This window comes from Geotrypetes seraphini, chromosome 10 (genome assembly GCF_902459505.1).
Source record: "Geotrypetes seraphini chromosome 10, aGeoSer1.1, whole genome shotgun sequence".
Lineage (NCBI taxonomy): Eukaryota > Metazoa > Chordata > Amphibia > Gymnophiona > Dermophiidae > Geotrypetes > Geotrypetes seraphini.
Window position 1 is genome coordinate 102145682 of NC_047093.1, and position 19665 is coordinate 102165346.

At 42.9% G+C, this 19665-nt stretch overlaps 1 protein-coding gene across 10 annotated transcripts in view; it reads right to left on the bottom strand.

The window, feature by feature from the left end:
* The window catches only part of ENTPD8 (ectonucleoside triphosphate diphosphohydrolase 8), a 158159-nt gene that overhangs the window by 49403 nt on the left and 89091 nt on the right, over positions 1-19665 (bottom strand). For all 10 annotated transcript variants that reach the window (XM_033961779.1, XM_033961776.1, XM_033961777.1 and 7 more), the window contains 2 exons: positions 13373-13603; positions 8839-9105 (listed from right to left, as the gene is read on the bottom strand). In XM_033961779.1, the coding sequence (XP_033817670.1) occupies positions 8839-9105; positions 13373-13603 (498 nt within the window). The remainder of the gene's footprint in view (positions 1-8838; positions 9106-13372; positions 13604-19665) is intronic.

The window sequence follows — 19665 nt, forward strand, 5'->3', positions numbered from 1 at the left end:
GGTCCGTGTCCCTGGCGTTTGTAATTGCTGTTGCTGACAAACCTTGAGATTTTTGCACTGACGGATCCGTCTCAGCATAGGGAGGGAAAAGTATTAGGATCCGTCAGTGCTAAAATCTCTTCAAGGTCTGTCAGAGCCAGAGACTAGTGCTGGAGCGGCAGAGCAGAAGCCAAGAGAGCGGGGACATAGGTTTTGGATGTGCATTATGGAAAAGAAGTCTCCAAAGTCCAGCACGAGTCTCTGGCTCTGACAGACCTGGAAGAGATTTTTAGCGCTGACGGATCCTAACACTTTTCCCTCCCTATGCTGAGACAGATCCGTCAGTGCAAAAATCTCATCAAGGTCTGTCAGCAACAGCAATTACAAACGCCACAGACACGGACCGACACGGACCTCAGATTTTTAAGGCCGTACGGGTTTAGATCCGCAAGGTCCGTCAGGTCCGTGAGGTCCGCGTTTTACCCCTTCCCACCCAAAATTATTTTAGTTTAGATGGCAAATTTTATTTGCAAATAAAAGGAATAGTGATAGGTGCCTCTATGGCACTGGATATAGCCAATCTCTCTATAGCCAATTTTGAACATACTTTTCTAGAAAATAATCCTTTTTCCACAGTTCAATTATACAGAAGAAACATTGATAATATTTTCGTTCTGTGTAAAGGTAATGTAGAACAGCTACATCTATTTTTGTCCTGGATTAATTCTTGTGATAACAATTTAAAATTCAAGATGGAATATAATTATGAACAAATTTTTTGGGGGGGATTTTCTACCACAGTATATGGAAAACCAACTGATAAGAATAGCTAGTTACATTATACCAGTTTCCATCAAACTCAGCTCAGAAACAATCTTCCTGCTAGCCAATTTTTAAGATTGAAGAGACTTTGCTCTAAACTAGTGGAATTCAAAAGACAAGCAGATCTTTTGTCTAAAAGATTTGTACATAGAAGATATCCCATTAGATGTATCATAGAAGGATATGAGCAATCTAAACTCCAACAACGTGAAGATCTTCTTAAAACAGGTCAAAAGATTAGATTACCTCTGGACATTGTACTTTAAAATATTCTCATCTTTCACACAAGGATTATTAGAACACATTGGCATATTTTAGAAGTACATCAATGTTTTCAAAGTGTGAGCCAGTGACTCGAAGTGCAGGGAAGGGAAGTCCCAGGAAAGAGGTTCCCCAAGTGAGACAAGAGAAAGATAATAAGGAAAACCTCCCCTTAAAAGAAAGAAGCCCCTCTCTGTCCCAGCCAAAGAGGAGTCCTGGAATGACTCCTTTCCCCAAAGCCATAAACTCACAAAGGGAGAAGAAAAGTTTATCCCAAAATTCTTTAGGACCCTGGAAATACTCAGAGTAGAGCAGGATTGGGTCCCATTGGAACAACAGAACAAAGTCTTTCTTTTTACAGAGACATGATCAATCCCTGAGAAGCAGAGACAGACCAGTCTCCAAGGAGCAAGCTGAGGAACAGCCAAATACACTAATAGCAGAGGGGGAAGACATGGAAATGGGACAGGATGAGGCAGTGATGAAGGGGAGGATTGCTGAAAGAAATGCTCCAGGGAGGAGAGTAAGAGAGTGAGAGGTTTATGAACCAGCAGAAGATAGAAGCCCCAGAGGAAGAAATGACAAGCTGCACTAGTTCCTTAGCAGAAGGAGAGCCAGGCAATCTCTCCATGGATTTTGAATAAAGGGGATTAATCTACATAGGGAAGCTGTTAGTATAAAAGTTTCCTGACTTTTGTTTGTAAACAGTGGAAGAAACAAAAGACTGCTGAGACAATAGAGGGGAAAAAGTCTCTTGGCTTTTGTTTGTGATTAATGTGAGAAACAAAACACTTGTTATACTCACGTAATCTCATACTTAGATTACTGCAATATACTTCTAACTGGTCTCCCGCAGTGCTGCCTCTCGCTCCTGCAATCTGTGCAAATTTCTGCTGCATGACTTATCTTCTACCAACCTCACTACACTCATGTCCCTTCCCTCTACCCCACATGCTGCCAATGGTGAAGTAAGGGGAGTGAACAGCCCTAGGCATCATCTTGGTAGGTGCACCAGCACCTCTCTGCGCCCCCGCCCCCCCCCCCCCCCACACACCCACACACCCACACACCATACTCATGCATTCCCTTCCCCCATACCTCTTTAAATCTTCACCAGCACAAGTAATTTCTCCAGCCTGCTGCTCACACTGGACTGGCTCCCCTATGAAATCACTTCCTGGTCGTAGAGCCAGGAAGTGACATCAGAGTTAAAACCAACGTTGGCGCAAGCAGCAGGACAGAAACATGCACATGTCGAGTCAATTTGTCAATTTGATGTTTGAACAATAAAGATCGTCATTTCACCAGTTAGATTGCACAAACACTTCAGGTGTAGGGAATTAACCACAGAAAAGTATTAAGTTAATAAGTTTTAAATCACATGAAGTAAGTTAAATGGGTTTACTTAAATAATAGTAAGGTTTTTAATTGATATAATGAACTCTTAAAAATAACCTGAAAAGTAATTAGACAGAAATAATGAGATGCTAAATTTAACCAGTCACTAAGAAAATTAGTTTTATATTTTGGCTTTTAATAGATAGAAGAAGCACTTTTAGAAATAGGTAAATAAGTATATGAAAATCACAGAGATAATTAGTTTTAAATGATATGTTTAAGTACTATACTAATATTTTAAGGACTGGTATAAAGTAAGATTGTTTAATCTACACAATAAGCACTTCTTGTAATTAATTATAAAACAATAATGAGATGGTGAGTTTTAAAGTAATAGAATAATTAAGTTAATTAATATATAGTTTTAATAACTTTAAGTATAATTAATTTAAGTAATTTTAAAACAGAGATAATTAGTTTTTAATGATATGTTAAAGTGCTATACAATTATCTTAAGAACTGTTATAAAATAATGATTAGTACTATATAATTATCACAAGAATTAGTATATAATAATGATATGTTAAAGAACTGTTATATAACAATGATATGTTAAAGTACTATATAATTATCTTAAGAACTGTCATAAAATAAGAGTGTTTTAAAGTAAGAGTGTTTAATTTATATAACAAGTACCTCTTGGAATTAATTATAAAGAAACAATGAGATGGTGAGTTTAAGAGTATTAAGATAATTAAGGTAGTTAGTATACAATTTCAGTAATTAATTAAGGTAGTTAGTACTTAACTTTAGGAATTTTTTGAAATAGGTAACTTTTTGAAATATGTAATTAACTATATGAAAACCACAGAGGTGATGAGCTTTAAAAAATATGTTAAAGTATTACATAATCATCTTAAGAGCTGTTACAAAGTAGGACTACTTAATTTATATAATAAATTATTCTGGGAATTAATTATAAAGAAGTAATGAGATGGTAAGCTTTACAGTAATAGAATAATTAAGATAATTAATACACGGTTTTAGTAAATTTTTTAAGATTGATGATGAATTTATAGGATTGGTTTAAGTAATTTTAAAGGAAAGGAGTTAATCATTTTATATTCTTATTACTAAAAAAAATTTTTGAAATAGTTATTTATTATGTCTTTATTAATATGGTTACAATTAAAACTGTCTGATTTGATAACATGTTGATTTAAACAAAAGCTGTTAATATAGGATTAAGAACACATTTTATTTTAAGTGTCATACTTCTCCTTTTAAAAATCTTTGGAAAATTTGAAAATTAGAAGAATTGAATATGATTGTTAATGTACTAGATTAGGGTCTGAACAGAAATTGAAAAACAGTATACACAGTTTTTAGAGATTTGGTTAATATTGAATAAAATGATTTATTTAAAAAGATATTATTATAATAATTAAGATATGTTGTAATAAAAAAATTTCTGTATTATGCAGAGCGCCAGAGCATGCTAGTAACTCTGCATTATGAAGAATCAATAAATGATTGAAATATCAGATGCTGTTGACTTGTTTTATTTCTGGAAAGATTGGAGAATGACAGATCACAGCAAGTGTTAAAAACATACAACTTATCAAATGTGGATGGTTTGGCATATCTCCATTTTTGAGAGTTAGCCGTTTAAACCCTTTTGAATCCCTTTTCTCATAGAGTGAGGTGGAGTTTTGACTTGTTAAGGTTTGAATAACCTCACTTTCATCTTCTATTGGGACTGAGTGATTATGGCAAACCTCCTTGTAAATCATTTGCATGCAAACTTGTTAGTGCATCAATTGCTCTTTTGGAATCGGCCAAAAATCGGATTGCAGTGAACCCACGTGGTATTCCCGACCCTTTTTAATGCATCTAGCCCTGTCAGCAAGTCACCGCAATTAATGTGATATTTACTAATCGTGATTTTAAAAATTAATCACTTTTTGCCCCCTACCCACAGGGCCACCATTGCATTCTCCTTTCTCTTGCACCCTCAGCATTCTGCCATTGGCAGTAATATCAATAGTGTGCTTGAAGAATGGTCTGAAATTTGGCAGCTAAAATTTAATACTAAGAAATGCAAGGTCATATATTTGGGCTGCAAAAACCCGAGGGAACGGTACAGTTTAGGGTGTGAAGAACTTATGTGCACAACAGAGGAGTGGGACTTGGGTGTGACTTTATGTGCACAACAGAAGAGTGGGACTTGAGTGTGACTGTATGTGGCCAAACAGGTTGAAAAAGTGACAGCGAAAGCTAGAAGGATGCTAGGGTGAATAGGGAGAGGTACGGCCAATAGGACAAAGGAAATATTGATGCCCCTGTATAAGACTTTGGTGAGACCTCATTTAGAATATTGTGTACAATTCTGGAGGCCGCACCTTCAAAAAGATATAAAAAGGATGGCTAGTCCAGAGGAAGGCTACTAAAATGGTGCGTGGTCTTCGTCATGAGGCGTATGGGGACAGACTTAAAGATTTCAATCTGTATACTTTGGAGGAAAGGCAGGAGAGGGGAGATATGATAGAGATGTTTACATACCTACATAATATAAATGTGCATGAATCGAGTCTCTTTCTTTTGCAATGAGCGGGCATAGGATGAAGTTAAGAGGTGATAGGATCTGGAGTAATCTAAGGAAATACTTTTTAACATAAAGGGTGGTAGACGCGTGGAACAGTCTCCCAGAAGAGGTGGTAGAGACAGAGACTGTGTCTGAAATCAAGAGGGCCTGAGATAGGCATGTGGGATCTCTTAGAGAGAGAAAGAGATAATGTTTACTGCGGATGGGTAGAGTAGATGGGCCATTTGTCCTTTATCTGCCATCATGTAGTACAGAATAGGGCATTGCAAATCTGGGAAGATTGTTGTGGCACTATCTAGTTATGTTGCGTGGTTCAGAGGCAGAATTTGGGCATAGCCAGGATTTATCTAATTAGTGCGATATTTAGCCCAAGAACCATGCGGGATAAAGATTAGGACAGCAAAAAGGTTGTTCTAACTTTATCTGAACAGTTATCTGATGCTGGTGTGAATATCAGCCAGAACTGAAATAATTTCCAGTGGTGATGTATGAACCAGATATTGAACGCTGGTACTTAGATTAGGCCTGGCATTAAGGCCCTGATTCTGTATAGGACGCCTGGGAGAGGTGTCCTATACAGAATCAGGCCTACACTAACCCTGATTCTGTAACCGGCGTCCATGTTACGGACGCCGGTTAGAAAATCGGGTTAGATTAGACGCGGCCGCTACACTTATCGCGGCAAGGGATAAGTATAGCGGCCGCCTGTCCAATCGCCGGCAGGAGGGTGCCGAACCCCTCCTGCCGGAACACCGCCCCCCCTAACTCTAGAAGCCTGGACCAATCAGGCCTTAGGCATAGTGGGTCCGCCCATCCCCACTAACCCTAAGGTGTGATTGGCCCACACCGTAGATTATTAAACAAGATGAACTCACTAGGACTAGGTAAAACACTGACAGCATGGGTACAAGACTGGCTTAGTGGCAGACTTCAAAGAGTAATGGTGAACGGTATTCCCTCAAAAACATCAAAAGTGACCAGCGGAGTGCCACAGGGTTCGGTCTTGGGTCCGATGCTATTTAATATCTTTGTTATGGATCTAACTCAGGGACTTCAAGGCAGAATTACATTATTTGCTGACTAGTGTTTAAGTCCGTTAGATTAACGGGTGCTAGAATATATGTGAAAATTACTGAAAACTTAATGTGAGAGCTTTAATATCCATCGTATGGTTGATTTATTTAAAGTTTTTATATTTTTCCTATTTGTTGCATACTTTGTGCTTAATAAATTGTTTTTTTGTCCATTTTTTCTGCAAATCTGTATAAGTCTGAGTGTCTGTGTGTCTCTCTCTCCTTGTCCAGTGTTTCTTGTGTTTTTTTTTTTCAATGTCTCTTTAGATCCCTGTCCAGAAATTCTGAGTGTCTTTGTCTCTCTCTCTCCTTGTCCACTGTATTTTTTTATTTTTTTTTTCAATCTATCTCTTTAGCCCCCTGTCCTTCTGTGAGTCTGTGTGTCTCTCTGTCCTTGTCCTCTGTGGTGTTTTTTTGTTTGTTTGTTTTTTTAATCTGTCTTTTTAGCCCCTGTCCTTCTGTGAGTGTCTGTGTGTCTCTCTCTCCTTGTCCAGTGTTCCTATCCTTCTGTGAGTGTCTGAAATTTGTTTTGACAACTGTGGAAGCAAAGAAGAACGTACATACCTCTTTACTTCCATTCAGGTTAGGTTGAGCTGCCACATTTGTTCTGGGAACATCACAAAGCTGTCTGCCTGTATTTCTCCCCAGCCAATTTCCCTCCCTCTCAAGTCCCTGTGCACCACTTGCCAGGGCGCATCCTCCCACGATCCCGGTCTGCATGTTTAGGTGTGGCTGTGAGTTCGGGCTCTTCAAATGAGCTGACAATTAGGTGTGTGTGTGAGTTCGGGCGAGTTCGGGAGGAGCTGGCGCTTAGTTGTGCCTGTGCATCCATGGTTTCTGCCACCGCTGCCACTCCTATTTAAAGCGGCCTGCTGAGATTCGCGGCCGGCTGTAGCGAACCTCGCAGGCCGCTGTCCACCTCAGTAACATGTTCCCTCTGACGCGATTGCGTCAGAGGGAACGTGCTACCATGTGGAGAGCGGCCTGAGAGGTTCGCTACAGCTGGCCGCTTTGAACAGGAGCGGTAGCGGCTGTTGCGGGAGGATGGGGGGGGGGAGTCGTTGACGTGCAGGCCGCTGTGAACAGGAGCGGCGGCAGGACCATGAGGCGGGAGTGAGCTGTTCGGCTTCCCCTATCTGGGGAAACCGCCGTGCCGAGGAGAGCCGGGAGTGAGTTTTTCGACTTCCCCTATTTGGGGAAACCGCCGTGTCGAACTCAGCTGCGCGTCGGGAGTGAGATTTTCGACTTCCCCTATCTGGGGAAACCGCCGTGCCGAACTCAGCTGCGCGTGGGCCCGTAGTAAGCGCGGGGCATGCTGCACTCTTGGCGGCCACGGACATACGGATCATGGAAGCACGCCGATAAGAATGCGCATGCGCCGCATACGGTTTTATTATATAAGATGATGCTAAACTATGCAATATTGTGGGCAGAGCAGAAGAGCCTGGTGACGCAACCAGGCCCAACACTATGGAGCAGGACCTGCTTTTGTTGGAACAATAGTCCAGTACTTGGCAACTAAACTTTAATGCCAAAAAATGTAAAGTGATGCATCTTGGGAGCGGAAACCCATGCAGAACATATACCTTGAATGGCGAAAACTTAGTAAGAACCACTGCAGAAAGGGACTTGGGAGTTCTCATCCGGGAAGATATGAAAGCTTCAGCAAAGGCAAGACAAATGCTGGGTTGCATCAGGAGGAGCTTTATCAGCCGGAAGCCTGAAGTCATACTACCGCTGTACAGATCCATGGTGAGACCTCACCTGGAGTACTGTGTCCAATTTTGGAGACCACATTATCGAAAGGATGTGAAGAGAATGGAGTCGAGCCAGAGAATGGCCACTAGGATGGTCTCAGGACTTAAAGACATTCCATATGAAGAACGTCTGACCAGACTACGCTTATATTCTCTCGAGCGCAGAGAAAGGGGGGACATGATAGAAACATTCAAATATATCACGGGATGAATTGAGGTGGAGGAAGAAATCTTTTTTCTTACAGGTCCCATGGCGACAAGAAGGCATCCACTAAAGCTTAAGGGGGAAGATTTCATAGTGACATCAGGAAATACTTCTTCACTGAACGGGTGATTGATCGATGGAATAAACTTCCACGCCAGGTGGTCGAGGCCAGTAGTGTACCAGACTTCAAAAGTCGATGGGACAAACAGGTGGGAGTGTTACAAAGTTATGCATGAAAGAGGGGTACACAGGGAGGGAGGGTTCTTAAGTGGGCAGACTTGTTGGGCCGCCGGCCCTCTTCTGCCGTCATACTCTATGTTTCTATGTTTATATGAAAATAGCAATTTTAGGCCCTTTATTTTACTAAGCTATGGTAGAAGTTTCTGCTGTGGCCAGGGGCGATAAATGCTCTGCCACTCAACTCATAAGAATTCTATAAGTGTTGGAACAGCATTGGATCATTTAGCTTAATAAAGAGGGGGGGGGGGAGATAGAGATGTAGATAGGGAAAGAATTTTCATCTTTTGTTTTCAGTTCATTTGGTCTTTTCCCCTTATTTTTGGAATTTGCTTGTTTCACACATTTGCTTTAAATAAAAATACAAAGTAATTGACCTAATATATATTAATTCATAGCTTAACACACGTTAAATCAATTTAACTTGCACTTCTTTTTAAAAAGCACACTAATGAACTGAATTTCATAGCAACAAAATACAAAGTATGTTGCCTAGAACCTAGACTTGTGCCTCGACTGGTGAGGGAGGTAAACTGGCATAACAAAGAAAGATCATCTTACATAAAACTGGCCATGCACAGGAGGTTGGTAGACTCCATTGAAGGTACACATTTTGCTTGTGCCACATGCTGAGAAATTGAAGAGCTTGTCAATTGCACTCTTGCACTCTGCTGGATCCCCTGTTCCATTCACTGTGATATTCTGTGCAGGGTTGTTTGAGGGAGGTGCAGAGACACAAGGACTATTGTAAATGTCCTTCAGTGAGATAGTTTGTGAGTATCCTGTGGCATAGCAAGGATGGTTGATGGAACTGGAAAAGTTATTTTCCTAGAGAGCAAATGAAAGTATTAGCAAAGACACAAGAAAACTGCTCACAATGTTTAGAAAAATTACAAACCCAGTACTGTCTCCTGCACTGAAAAAGCAGCTTTCTTGGCACAGTGGTTAAAGCTACAGCCTTAGCACACTGGGGTTGTGGGTTCAAACTCATGCTGCTCCTTGTGACCCTGGGCAAGTCACTTAATCCCCCCATTTCCCCAGATACAATAGATAGATTGTGAGCCCACTGGGACAGACAGGGAAAAATGCTTAAGTACCTGAATAAACTCATGTAAACCATTCTGAGCTCTCCTGGGAGAACGTTTAGAAAATTGACTAAATAAATAAAAATAAATAAAAATTCCTAATGGGGGAGTGGATGGGAGCGCATGGCTTGGTACCACACATTGCCATGAAAACTGTCACTGGTCAGCGGTGGCTTTACCCCAAATCCCCCTGATCTGACTCCAGACCTTACCCCTGCCCTAGCCAACAGTAGACAATGGTTGAAAAAGAGAAAGAGGGAACAATAGCTGGATGGAAGGAGGCAGAAAAAGAGGGGAGATGCTGAGTGGAGGGAAAGAGTGAGATGGAAGGAAGGGGAGAGAAAGAAAGGAGATGCTAGATGGAAGAGGGGGAAGGAAGAAGAGAAACGGAAAGGAGATAGAGTTAGTGAAAGAATGGGAAATAAGAGGAAATGAAACAGAAAGCTGTATTTATTTATTTGATTCGATTTCTATCTCGTCCTCTCGGGATCTCAGAACGGGTTAAAAGCCAACATTCACAGAAGTTACATTTAACAGTACATTTGGTGATAAATATACATACAATACAGTCACAAAAGGGCAAGGCTGGACAGTACAATACAATAATTTGAGGACATTCATAGGGAATTTCTGGAGGGGCATTACAGAAGATTGAACATAACATAACATAACATCATGCTTATTAACCGCGTAACCTTAAGTTCAAGTGGTTTACAAAAGACTATAAACAATGAGTAACATCATTAAGAACAGAATTAATTATTTAACCAAGTATTTTGAAAAAAGATAAGTTTTCAGCTGAGTTCTAAAATGTTTATAGGAATAAGAAATAAGCAACAACGATTGGAATTCTTTGTCATAGGAAGCTACCTGAAATGCCAAAGTATGATCAAGAAATTTCTTGTTTTTACGAGGCGTGAGATTTTTGACTATGTTTGTATGATGCTATGGAAAATCTATTAACCAGATAGAGTGGAACAGTGCCATACAAAACCTTAAAACAAAAACAACCCAACTTGAAACTTGAAAAAAAAAACATCTGCAAAACTTGCGGATAAAGGAGAATGGCCCACTGGTCAAGACTCGTATCTCTTTTGCACCGGAATATTTATTATGTTACTATTTGGCTCATTTTCAAAGCACTTACAGACACACAAATATGCCTCTGTGTTAGGCAGAATGTCCTATAAGAATTTTCAGCGGCTTTACTGGATAGTGTAATTGAAAATTGGTAGATAGGCAATTATACCCATATAGGAGACAATTCTATAAATGATTACTGCCATTTAGCTGCCCCAATAAAACATGATGAGAGGTGCCCAGATTCTGTTATGTGTGCCCAACATTTATGCACCTAAAGTTACACCAGAGAAAACCCCAAAAATTCTGTGGAGTGACGATGTTCCTAAATGGACTTTATTTGAAAGTGTCAAAGTTCCAAAGGTACACTGAAATCATCCACATAAAATAATTTCAGCAACATAAAAATAAATTCATCCACATAAAAATAGGTTATCCACATAAAAGCCTTAAAGGACCTAGTCCGCTAGGGATACATGTCTGCGTTTTGACAAAAAGTCTTCTTCAGGGGTCCCTGGGGGTCCTATAAAGGTGAATACGTGGGAAACAATTGTGTGGTGAGCTGGAAGTGAGACACTGCTTGCATTTGCAATAGAAAGGGCCCTTTCTATGTGGATAACTTATTTATGTGGATGAAATTATTTTATGTGGATGATTTCAGTGTACCTTTGGAACTTTGACACTTTCAAATAAAGTCCTTTTAGGAACATCGTCACTCCACAGAATTTTTGGGGTTTTCTCTGGATTTTCTTCTCTGTGGATATTTTGGGGTCTATTCCTTTTGTTTTTTGCCTAAAGTTACACCAGCCATAGACCTGGCATAACCACAGATGCCTAAATGCAGTTAGGGTGCACATAACTTACAGCATTCTCTAAGTTTCATACATATACGAGCCCATGTTCCACCCATGCTCTATCCCCTTGCGATTATGTGCTGTGCCATTTAAGCACACTCTTATAGAAGTGCTTAGATGCCCTGATGTCACTTTTACAAGTAAGTGTATACTTGCATACTTAAGTGCTAGTATTCTATACATTTACGTGCCAAGGAAGAGGATTGTGATTGCTGCTGCTGTTTTTCAATTTGGACTGATTGATCTATAGATCTGTTGAAGATTTCAGTTGGCAGCTCTTTATAAAGGTACCCTGTGTATAAAGGTACCCTATATATAAAGGCTAAAACACTCTCCTTTATTCTTAGAAAAATTTCAGTAGGGAAAAGATAAAGTATTAAACAAGAGGATTTTTCCAATGAGCACCTCTGAGAGACAAAGCTCTTGTCCAGCTCTACTTAATCAGGTAGGAGAGGTTCCCGCCTAGTTTTCTAGAACTGACTAGGTCATATCTGGATTTTCAGTAACACATAACCACTGAAAATCCAGGCAGACTGTCAGAGCACTATCCAGTTACTGCAGGGTGATTAGGGTGCCTGGCCAACTATCTGGTTAAATCAGAGCAGCAAAAAGGCTTCCTGACATTAACTGGGTAGGGTTATCAGATGTCTGGGAAAACCCAGATATGTCCCTTAATTTTTGAGAGGTCTGTAAAGGTGCCCAGACAGTTTTTCAAAAATGGGAAAATCTGTTCAGGTTTAGCTGGCTCTCGACTTCCCCACTTACCTCTTCCCAGGGCAGGCACTGTATTTGAATCTTTAGACAGCCAGCAGCAGCCTGCTGTTGTTGGCCTGCCCCGGAAGTTACCTCTCCAAGTCCCACCTACTTGGAACCGAAAGTTGCTGCAGAGAGACGACTTACAGAGCAGGCTGATGGCAGCAGGCTTACCTTGTTGCTGCTGCTGGCTGCCTGAAGATTCAATTACAGCAGCCGGTCTGGGGAAGAGATAGGTGGGGGAGTCGAGAGCTAGAGAGCAACTTCGGAGGAAGAGAGGGGAGGGGAGAAACAGCATGGAAAGGGGCAGGAGAAACAACGAGGAGGGGGCTAGAGAAATGGCATGGAGGGGGGCTGGAGAAAAAGCATGAAGGGAAGGGAGGGGGGTTAGAGAAACAGCATGGAGGGAGGGAGGGCTGGAAAAACAGCACAGATGGAAAGAGGGATGTAGGGGGGTGGAAAAATAGCATGAAGGGAGGAAAGGAGGGAGGGGGCTGAATAAACAGTATGGAAGGAGGGCGAGATGCCTGGAAAACTAACTTGGAGGGAGGCAAGGCTGGAAAAACAGCATGGAGGGAGGGAGGACTGAAGAAGCATTATCGAAAAGAGAGAGTGCTAGAGAAAAAACATGGAGTAAGGTAATGCTGGAAGGGAGGGGAGAGACAGAAACCAGCAAGAGAGGAGTTTGAAAGGAGAGAGGGGTCTCCCATGGGAGGGGATTGGGGGTTTGGAGGAGAAAGAGAGAAAGAAAGAAGCACCCACAGAAGAGGAGGTTGGAAGGAGAGAGAGAGAGAAGCACTCATGGAGGAGGAGGGTTGGAAGAAGGGAGAGAGAAGCACTAAAAGGGTACAGAGGATGGGAACAGAGACCAAGGAAATGGATGGAGTATGGGCGGGGCTGTGGGTGGAGTGTGGGCAGGGTCATGTATCCTCTTTTTTGTCTTCACAAATATGGCAACCATACACCCCTCCTGATATCCCTAGTCTTCTCCAACATCCCCCTGTCAACTGGGTAGCAAATCAGGTGCCATCAATGAATATCAGCAGTACCTGAATAACTCCGGCTGGCTGCCTTTGATCCAGATATTCAATGCTGGTACCAGGATTTGGCCCAGCAATGAATAACTAGACACAGTTCAATTGGAAGTGGCCAGCATTTAACAAAACACTGACTACTATTGGCTGATTATTACTCCCATAGGAAGTTATGGAAATGTGTTCAAGTATGATGATTACTTTTAGTTCATGCCACAGAATAAATTATTAGAAACAGATAAAGGATACTTGTGAAGCAGAACAGTATGCCAGCAATAAAGTTTAATACCTTGGTAAGGTTTGCCAGAAGCATCTTCAGTGCTTGATCTTGTCCATAGCAGAGGTAACTGTGTGTATAGACTTTGTAGTTATAACCGTATAACCTAAAGAACATTTTAGTGTCTGTATCTTCAATGGCACCACTGGGATGGAAGGTTATTTGTGTTGATGCACCCCCAAGATCCAAAGCCCCCAGGGTTTGATCTGGATTTGGATGTATCCATTCCTCTGTGAAAGAATACTGAAAGAATGCAAAATTTAGAAAACAAAATGTGAACAGATTAGTTACAAAAACCCTTCCAGGATAGCTATTGAGAGGTCAATTTTCAACAACAGGGCACTTTATATCTAACAGATTATTATGGGGCTCATAATCAAAACTTTAAAATGTCCAAAAACTAGCCTAAGTCGGCACGTCCAAATGCCAATAATCAAAAACAACTTTCTGGACATGCAGCAGCACTTCTAAGCTGCTGTGTGTCCAGAGATCAAAGGGATGTGTTGGGAGGTGTGTTATGGGCGGGAATCAGGTAGGCTTCAACCTGGACATACTGCAGCCTTAATCAAAGCATTACTAGAGGGAACTTAAGACGCTGGCAGCTAGACCTGTCTGAGTTGCGTCTAAGTTCCACAAAGGTGCCCAAACTGACAAGACCACTGGAGGATTTAAGGTATAACACCCCCTTCCTTAGCAATAGCAGCAAATGAATCCACAGATTAGTGAGAAAGCACACATCTACCAGCAGGTGGGGATAGAGAACTGATTTGCAGGTGCTTGTCTTGGATGGAATCTCTCCTGGCCAATTAATATGCTCTTTCTCCAGCAGACGGATGGTTGCCATTCCTCTAGCTCCTGGCTTCACTGGCTGCAAAGTGCATCTCACTACTGTTGCTATGGCTCAGAAAGTGCAGGGGTGTCTGGCTGAGTGGTGCGGCTTTGAGGATTATACCTGGGTCTCCCCCTCCCAGGTCCCTTTCAAGCCCCACCCCCCGACCCCCCCCTCCAGTGACTGAGGGATTTCCTTCAGTCTCTGTGCTTTTTTTTCTTTCACAGTTGATTTCTGAAAGAAAAAAAAAAAAAAAGACTGTTTAGAGGGATTAGTGCTCTCACTATCCTCCCCAGATCAGCTGCAACTGCTAGCCCTAACAAGAGCGACAGTGCTGGCTGGTGAATTTGGGGTTCTGTGAGTAGATTCTTTGTGTGTGTGTGTTGGATTCCATGTGTGTATGTCGGCGGCTCCAGTTTGCAGTTTACATCTTCATGGTTCATGGCGGCAGAGGGAGTGAAATGGTGTTCGCGCTGTGGGAAGCAACGAACACCATTAGGACTCTGCATGGCGGGCTGCTCGGATGGCATCCTCATGGAGAAAAGTATGGTGGCTGGGGACAGTTTAATTTCCCGCACAGACGCTGCAACTTCAATTCTCCCACCTGAGTCTGCGGGGTGCAGAGCACCAAGGGTATCAGGACAGGAAGAGTCCGCAAAGGACAGCAATCTGTCTGACGGAGTGGCTATGGTTCAGAGCACATCGGATTCAGCATTGATGCAGGCTGGATTTCTGGTTTCCGCCTTTTTCCCCTGAATTTGTTTTGTTAATGCATATGAAAAAATGATGTACAAAAAAAACAAGTCTTTAATCAATAAGTAAGCAGTTTGTATCCAAAGAATATGGTCCACATAAGGTAATAAACCAGGACCCGACACAGTCTGTGTTTCGAAAAACAATTCTTCCTCAGAGGGTCCAAAGAGTATTAAAACCACATTCTAGGGAACCATTTGGTATACAACTGGATAAAAGAGTGCAATTTAGATGATAAAAGACGAAACTGGTAAGCTCCGTCACAGTGCTATGCTGAAAGCGAAAAGCCTGGGGTCAGTTCATGGGAGGACTCTGTCGATGGTGCAGCTCCCAAGGAACGCTCGGGTCAGGGTTCAAGGGGCAAAATGCCACAGGGTGGGTTCCACGGCAGGGGAATACCCTACTATGGGCCCTGATCAGTCTCATCCTCTCATGGGGTCTGTGGGGGATGGAGATTTGCAGGACCTGGGGGAGTTTCTGGTTGGAGAGGCGGATGACCCCTTGCCCATTGTCTTTTTCATAGGGAAGAGCCTTCTGCATTTATTTCTAAGGCACTCCAGGGGCTACATATTTCCCAAGAGGTGCCGCAGTCATCTACGAAGAAGCCGTCACGAAGAAGCCCTCCAATTCCTATTCTATTCATGAGGCCATGCAGGAGCTCATTGAGGCTCAGTGGGCTACACCGGAGGTGGGCCTATATATAGCAAAGGCTATGCGACAATTGTACCCTGTGCCTAAGGTGGATGCTGCTCTCGTGGCGGCGGTCACCAAGAAGACCACCCTGCCAGTTGAGGGGGGTGCATTGAAGGACACTCAAGATAGGAAGCTAGGGGCTTCAGTGAAATCATCCTATGAGGTGGCGGCACTGATGTTGCAAGCAGCCATGTGTAGTTCGTATGCGGCTCAGGCTTACCTGCAGTGGGTGCAACACATAGTGGATGAGTTGGTGGAGATTGGCTCTGCCTTGCCTCCTAAGTTCCTGGATATTGAGAAAGGTTTGACGTATTTGGAAAATGCCTTGTATGACATAATTTGGGCTTCAGCTAAGTAGATGTCTCTGGCTGTAGTGTTACGGCAGTGGTGCCACTTCCCACAGCGACCTTGTATGCCTTGTTTGACATCATTTCTTGTATGACATCATTTGGGCCTTGAAGCAGGTTTGGCGTATTTGACAGATGCCTTGTATGACATCATTTGGCTTCGGCTAAGCAGATGTCTCTAGCTGTGGTGTCTCTGGCAGTGACGTTTCCCATGACGGTCGTTGTGGCTCTGTCATTGGGCAGTGGATATGGTGTCAAAGTTTTGGTTAGTTCGGCTTCCATTTAAGGGCCATCTGATGTTTGGCGAGGACTTGGAAAAGTTAGTTAAGGATTTTGGGGATTCCAAGTCCCAGAAATAAGCCTAGGAGTTCCTTTAAGATACAGCCATCCTGCCCGCATTTTAGGGATACCAGGCGGTATAGGCCAGGTAAGCTGTTATACAATTCCCCTTCTGGTTCTTCTTCCAATGCCAAATCGAAGTTTCAGCAGAAGGGTTCCTTTTGACCTGACAAAGCTTCCAACTCTAAGTTGACCTGTCCTTGGGACTCCCGTACTACCCAATGATGGGGTCTCGGCTCTCTCCATTGATTTGATCAGGGGATAGCTGTCCTTCTTTCTGGCGGTGTGGGCCAAGACAACGTCTGATCAGTGGGTTTTGGACATTATTCGAGACAATTACAAATTAGAATTCTCCTCTCTCATCACAGATTCTTTCTTGGCATCCCCATTTTCAGGAGCAGACAAGGTAGTTTCGGTAAAGGATACCCTGCAAGTTCTCCTGGACATGGAGGCAGTGTTGCCTGTTCCCCCAGGATCAAAAGGGTCAGGGGAGGTATTTCATTTAATTCATGGTACCCAAAAAATGGGGGTCAGTCAGGCCAATGTTAGATATCAAGCGGGTCAATCGCTTCCTCAATGTCAGGCATTTACGTATGGAAATGGGTAGATCAGTTATCCAGCTGGGCAAATGGGTAGATCCAGCTGGGCAAATTTCTAACAGCGCTGGATCTCAAAGAAGCATACTTTATTTTTTCTATACCGCCACAATCTTGCGACTTCTAGGCGGTTTACAGTGAAGAGAGCTGGCCAATCAACGAATTACAGAATACAAATAGGGAAGATATCACTGAGCAGTCAGTGATTACAGAGTACAATTAGTGAGAAACATAATATCAACATGTTACAGTGAAGAGGGCTGGACAACCAGCGAATTTCAGAATACAAATGGCGAAGATGTCACTGAACAGTCAGTGAATATAGAATATAATTAGTGAGAAAACGCAATATCAACATGTTGAATAAAAGTTTTTTTAAAAGGGGGGTGGTCGTGGCATTTTTTTGGAAAGAAGAATTCAAGTTCACCCTTACTGCAGTCACTAGGCTGGGTCGTCAATTTTCTGAAAAGTTCATCGATTCCCTCGCAATCTTTGGAGCATCTGGGAGTTCTGTTTGACATGGCCCAGGGGAGAGTATTTCTGCCCTGGGATAGGGGCGAGAAGTTACAATCACAGATTCGCTCATTGCATCAGGTTCCACATCCGAGAGTTTGGGATTATGTACAAGTGCTGGGGGTCAATGGTAGCGACTTTGGAGTTTCATATGAGGCCTCTGCAACAGGCAGTCGCCAGTGTCTCAGGATTATAGTCATCGCCTGCGGTGGACTCCCCAGGTCTTGTGCAGTATGGATTGGTGGATGTTCTATGCCAATCTGTTCAAGGGTATGCCTCTTGTGTCCCTGGACTGGTTGGTGGTAACGATGCTGTGGGGCTCAGTGCCTTCAGTTCTCGACCCAGGGCACATGGTCTCCAGAGTACGCACAATGTTCTATCAATCTTCCAGAATTGAGGGCAATTCAGCTGGCTCTTTGGGAGTTTTGGTCACTGATCCAAGGCACGCAGACCAGGGTTCAATCGGACAATGTCACGGTGGCCGCTTATATCAACTGGCAGGGGGGCACGAAGAACCCTCTGCTAGCATGGGTAGACCGGACACTTCTTCTTTGGGCCGAGACGTGGCTTCTGCTTCTGATGGTGGCTCACATTGTGGGCAAGGCCAACATTCAGGTGAACTTCCTCAGCAAGAAACTTTCTAGATTCAGGAGAATGGGTACTATCTCGAGAGGCTTTCCAACTCGTAGTTCAGAAATGGGGCCTTCCAGAGTTGGATCTCATGGTGTCGGCTTGCAATGCCAAACTTCCTCGGTTCTTCATCAGACACAGAGAACAGAATTTCAAGGGGGTGGATGCATTGGCTCTCCCGTGGCCTCTGGGAAGGCTTCTGTATGTTTTTACCCTTGGCCGATGATAAGCCGGGTGTTGCATTGCATCACTCACTTTCGAGATTCGGTGATCTTGTTGGCTCAGGACTGGTCTCACCATCTATGGTATGTGGATCTGATGGGCCTGGTTATGGGGGATCCCATCAGGTTTCCGGTGATGCTGGATTTGCTCATGCAGGGTGATGCTGGACTTGCTCATGCGGAAGATCCCTCACGCTTTGGTCTTACAGCCTGGCTCTTGAGGGGTCAAGGCTGAGGCATAAAGGCTTTTCAGAGCTGGTGATTTCCACTCTTCTACAAGCAAAGAAAAGGTCTACGTCCACAGCTTATGCTAGGATTTGGCGTGTCTTTGATTCTTGGTGTAGACAGGGCATTTTTCCTTTTCAGGCTTCTCTTTCTCGCATCCTTGACTTTTTGCAGGATAGTGTCCTTCGAGTTCAGGTGGCAGCTATCTCTCCATATATTACTAATATATTTACCTCCAGCTCCATCTGTTTCAATTCAAGATTCATTTCTAACTCTTCTTCTGGATATCTCATTGAAATACTCAAATCTATTGATTCTTGGTGATTTCAATATTCACTACGATAAACCACAAAGATCTTTTGATTTTCATGTATTCTCTCTCATTGAAGAATTAGGATTATCTCAACATGTTTGCACTGCAACTCATACTGCAGGTCATTGATCACCTTGACGGACACAGTCTGATGAGGACGGACGGATGGATGGACACGGTCTGATGAGGACCAGCCAGCATGGTTTCAGAAAAGGCAGATCTTATTTGACAAACTTGCTGCACTTCTTCGAGGGAGTAAACAGGCAGATAGACACGGGCGACCTGGTCGACATTGTATATCTGGATTTTCAGAAGGCATTCGATAAGGTTCCACATGAACAACTACTTCGGAAAATTGCGAGCCATGAAATCGAGGGTGAAATACTCACGTGGATTAAAAACTGGCTGGAGCATAGGAAACAGAGTGGGGGTAAATGGACAATACTTGCAGGGCTCGGTGCTTGGACCTGTGGCTCTTCAACATCTTTATAAATAATCTGGACACTGGTACGATGAGTGAGGTGATTAAATTTGTGGACGATACGAAGTTATTCAGAGTTCTGAAAATACAGGGGGATTGCGAAGATCTGCAACGTGACATAATCAAACTTGAGAAATGGGCATCAACATGGCAAATGAGGTTCAACATGGATAAGTGTAAAGTGATGCATGTTAGTAACAAAAATCTCATGCACGAATACAGGATGTCTGGGGCGGTACTTGGAGAAACCTCCCAGAAAAGAGACTTGGGAGTTCTGATCAACAAATCGATGAAGCCGACCACGTAATGCGTGGCGGTGGCGAAAAGGGCAAACAGAATGCTAGGAATGATAAAGAAGGGGATCA